The 3,419-nt window shown below is 35.3% G+C and overlaps 1 protein-coding gene across 2 annotated transcripts in view; it reads right to left on the bottom strand.

Annotated features, from left to right (window-relative positions):
* The window catches only part of cryba2b (crystallin, beta A2b), a 3,465-nt gene extending 499 nt beyond the window's left edge, over positions 1–2,966 (bottom strand). Inside the window, exons 1-4 of one of the 2 annotated variants that reach the window (XM_016246676.1) lie at positions 2,875–2,966; positions 2,444–2,628; positions 862–1,003; positions 546–688 (exon numbers count right to left, since the gene is read on the bottom strand). In XM_016246676.1, coding sequence (XP_016102162.1) covers positions 546–688; positions 862–1,003; positions 2,444–2,604 — 446 coding nt within the window. In that variant the 5' untranslated portion in view covers positions 2,605–2,628; positions 2,875–2,966. The remainder of the gene's footprint in view (positions 1–545; positions 689–861; positions 1,004–2,443; positions 2,629–2,874) is intronic. The other variant, XM_016246677.1, reaches the window with a different exon arrangement.
* Between the last annotated feature and the right edge of the window lie 453 nt (positions 2,967–3,419).

Here is a 3,419-nt window from a genome sequence, read left to right as displayed (position 1 = left end):
TATATACAGTATATATATATATATATATATATATATATATATATATATATATATATATATATATATATATATACACCCTCAGAAAAAAGGTACAAAAGTTGTCACAGGGGCAGTACCCTTTCAAAAGGTACACATTGGTACCTTATTTACCCCTAAAGGGTGCATATGAGTACCTTGAAGGTGCATAATAATACCTAAAGTGTACATATTTGTACCTTTTGAAAAGATACCATCTTTGTGAGAGTGTAAAATCACAAAGTGATGTAATGTTTGTTACAAATAAATGTTTTGATTGCATGTATTGTAGATATGCATTTTTACTGAAAATCGAATATATTACGTATATATAAATATACTATATAAAACATAAAAAGTCAAATATATAAAATAAGTGTATAATATATATCTAAAAAATGTGTATACATTTTTTTATTAACAAACATTAAAAAAAATACTGAATAATTAAATATAGTTATTCAATTTTTAGTTATTTATCCTAGTTTATTAATGGCAGATGATGTTAAAAAGCTGGTGAGGTGACTTACGCTCCAGAGTTGACTTTGATTGAGGGAACTTCCTTGCTGCACCAACCCATAGCTTGAAGGGAGGGATAATCCTCACACATCTCAAATTTATGTCCCATGAAGTCTTCACACTCATAGTGGGTAATCTTACTGTCACTGTGGTTCTGTCGGGGAGAGGGTGAGTATGGGAAATGAGATCACGGAGGTGATGACTTTGAGGATATTTGTTATGAAGTAAACCTAATGTGCCGAAATTGCAGAGATGATGAAAGAGGTACTGGAGTAAGTCTTCACAGATTTGACATAATGTTGCTTGTGCCCCCCGGGATAAACTTACAGCACATTTAATAGGTCTGAAAGAGAGCATGTGCTCTGTTCTGTAACTGCTGTTGCCACTCCAGGCCTGGTAACAGGGATAGTCTCCTTTCTCCAGGATAAACTGCTGGCCCTGGAACTCAGGATACTCGTAACCCACCCAGCTGAGAGAGACAGAATGTCATAGAAAACGCAAACCAGGAAACAACAGTGTTTTACATGGCAGTGATCTCTACTGATCAGGACACAAAAGCAAAGCAAACACAATGGTGTGGACTGAATGGAGCGGCTCTGTGTTGCTTTATCAGCTCATCTGTCACCACCACAGCAGGCAGCTGCCAGCCACATGAACTATCGCCACTATCTCTCTGTTGTTGTTCCAGTTTATATAAATATAACAAAAAACAGCATTGAAGCTATAGTTACAGTTGGAAATATTGTTTGAGTAGTATGTGGTTTTGTGGGGCACTGCTATCAAGTAAAGAGATACAAATAGTCATTGTAATTCTAATATAGGCATATTTTAAGTAATAAAAAACAATAATAATGTAATTATATAATTGTAATTATTATTATTATAGATTAATCGAATAATTTTAAAATACATATAAATTATATTTTTCCTCTTATGCTCACCCAGATCAAAAGTACAGTAAAACATTAATATTATGAAATGTTATTACATGATCAGGACACAAAAGCAAAGCAAACACAATGGTGTGGACTGAATGGAGCGGCTCTGTGTTGCTTTATCAGCTCATCTGTCACCACCACAGCAGGCAGCTGCCAGCCACATGAACTATCGCCACTATCTCTCTGTTGTTGTTCCAGTTTATATAAATATAACAAAAAACAGCATTGAAGCTATAGTTACAGTTGGAAATATTGTTTGAGTAGTATGTGGTTTTGTGGGGCACTGCTATCAAGTAAAGAGATACAAATAGTCATTGTAATTCTAATATAGGCATATTTTAAGTAATAAAAAACAATAATAATGTAATTATATAATTGTAATTATTATTATTATTATTATAGATTAATCGAATAATTTTAAAATACATATAAATTATATTTTTCCTCTTATGCTCACCCAGATCAAAAGTACAGTAAAACATTAATATTATGAAATGTTATTACATAAAAAAAAAATTAGTTTAATATATTTCAAAATGTCATTTATACCTGTGATGGCAAAGCTGAATTTTCAGCAGCCATTACTCCAGTTTTCAGTGTCACGTGATCCTTCAGATCCTTCTGATTTTACATTATTATTCCTTATTATCAATTTTAAAAATATTTGTAGTGCTTGCTATTTTTGTTTACATTGTTTCAAGATACTTTGATTAACAGAAAGTTCAACGTTTACTTGAAGTAGAAATCATTTGTAACATTATACATGTCTTTACTGCCACTTTTGATTAATTTAATGCATTAAAAAACAGATGTGAATATATATTTTATATCTATGCACATATTACTTCTAATTTTACAAAACTCTCACTCATTTCGATCAATAAAAATATATCTCTAATATTAGACATGACAATCATATATCCTCTCTGCTTCACATTTTGCACATTAAAACATCCAGAGGCTACACTTACGGGCCGTTCTCCACCTTAATGGAGCGAATCTTTCTGAAGTCTCTATCCAGAATGTTCTGGCACTCAAATCTGAATTCACAGCTCTTGCCCTGGAAGTATTCCTCCTCGAACACGGTCATCCTAAATTTCCCCTTCTGCTCCAACTGCTCTTGCGGATTCATGGCTGCTGTCGATCACCGCACTCTCTATGAGGAAAATGAAGAGAGGAGAGGGGCATAACCAAGACCACAGTGTGAATTCATGCACCCATGTGAGAAATTCCTGGGTAGATCAAGTGAAAATCGATTCCTGGATCGAGTGTTGACAGTATGTGTTTCCTGCTGACATGATCTTTTTTGGTCAATATGATCACATTTGCTCTGTCTGTGCTCTTTAGCATTGTACAGGAACCTGACGTTTCACTTTGAGGGCTAAGACAGTGGCATACTCACGTACTGAGGTGGGACAGATCCAGTATAATCAATGTGGTGGCCAAGCCCTTGTCCAGTGTTTTTATAGGACAGGGCCCCTCATTTAGTGCAGAATGCGCATCAGGCCTGCACACTCAGCAGCAGCCAACAGAAAAACCGCATTAACCTTCACTATTGTGGAGCCATGTGCAGCCTATTGTGGAGGTCTTAGATCCACTGACTCATCAAATCTCCACTATCTGCCCCCACGCCAGACCCTTGACTATTTACAATGGCTATGCTTTGACATGAGACTTTAATCGGATAGAGTAAATAATAGCAGAATTGCTGAAGATTAGACTTAGCCCTGCATGGTCACTCTCTGCCTGCTTGTGGATTCTCTCTCTGGGCAGAACTGGCTGCTGTTGGCCAATAGGAGGATTTCTCTCACACTTTAATGATATTAGAATACATTTCACAAACAATTTGATCCACAAGATCCATCTTATTTAGGCAACGCAGAACTAAACTATTTTCCTTTGAATATGCAAGACTTCCGATTCATTTATACACTCTTAAAAATAAAG

The sequence above is a fragment of the Sinocyclocheilus grahami genome, unplaced genomic scaffold (assembly GCF_001515645.1).
Source record: "Sinocyclocheilus grahami isolate Dianchi unplaced genomic scaffold, SAMN03320097.WGS_v1.1 scaffold807.1, whole genome shotgun sequence".
NCBI classification, from domain to species: Eukaryota; Metazoa; Chordata; class Actinopteri; order Cypriniformes; family Cyprinidae; genus Sinocyclocheilus; species Sinocyclocheilus grahami.
The sequence above is the reverse complement of the archived record's forward strand: the minus strand, read 5'-3'. Positions and strand labels throughout refer to the sequence as shown.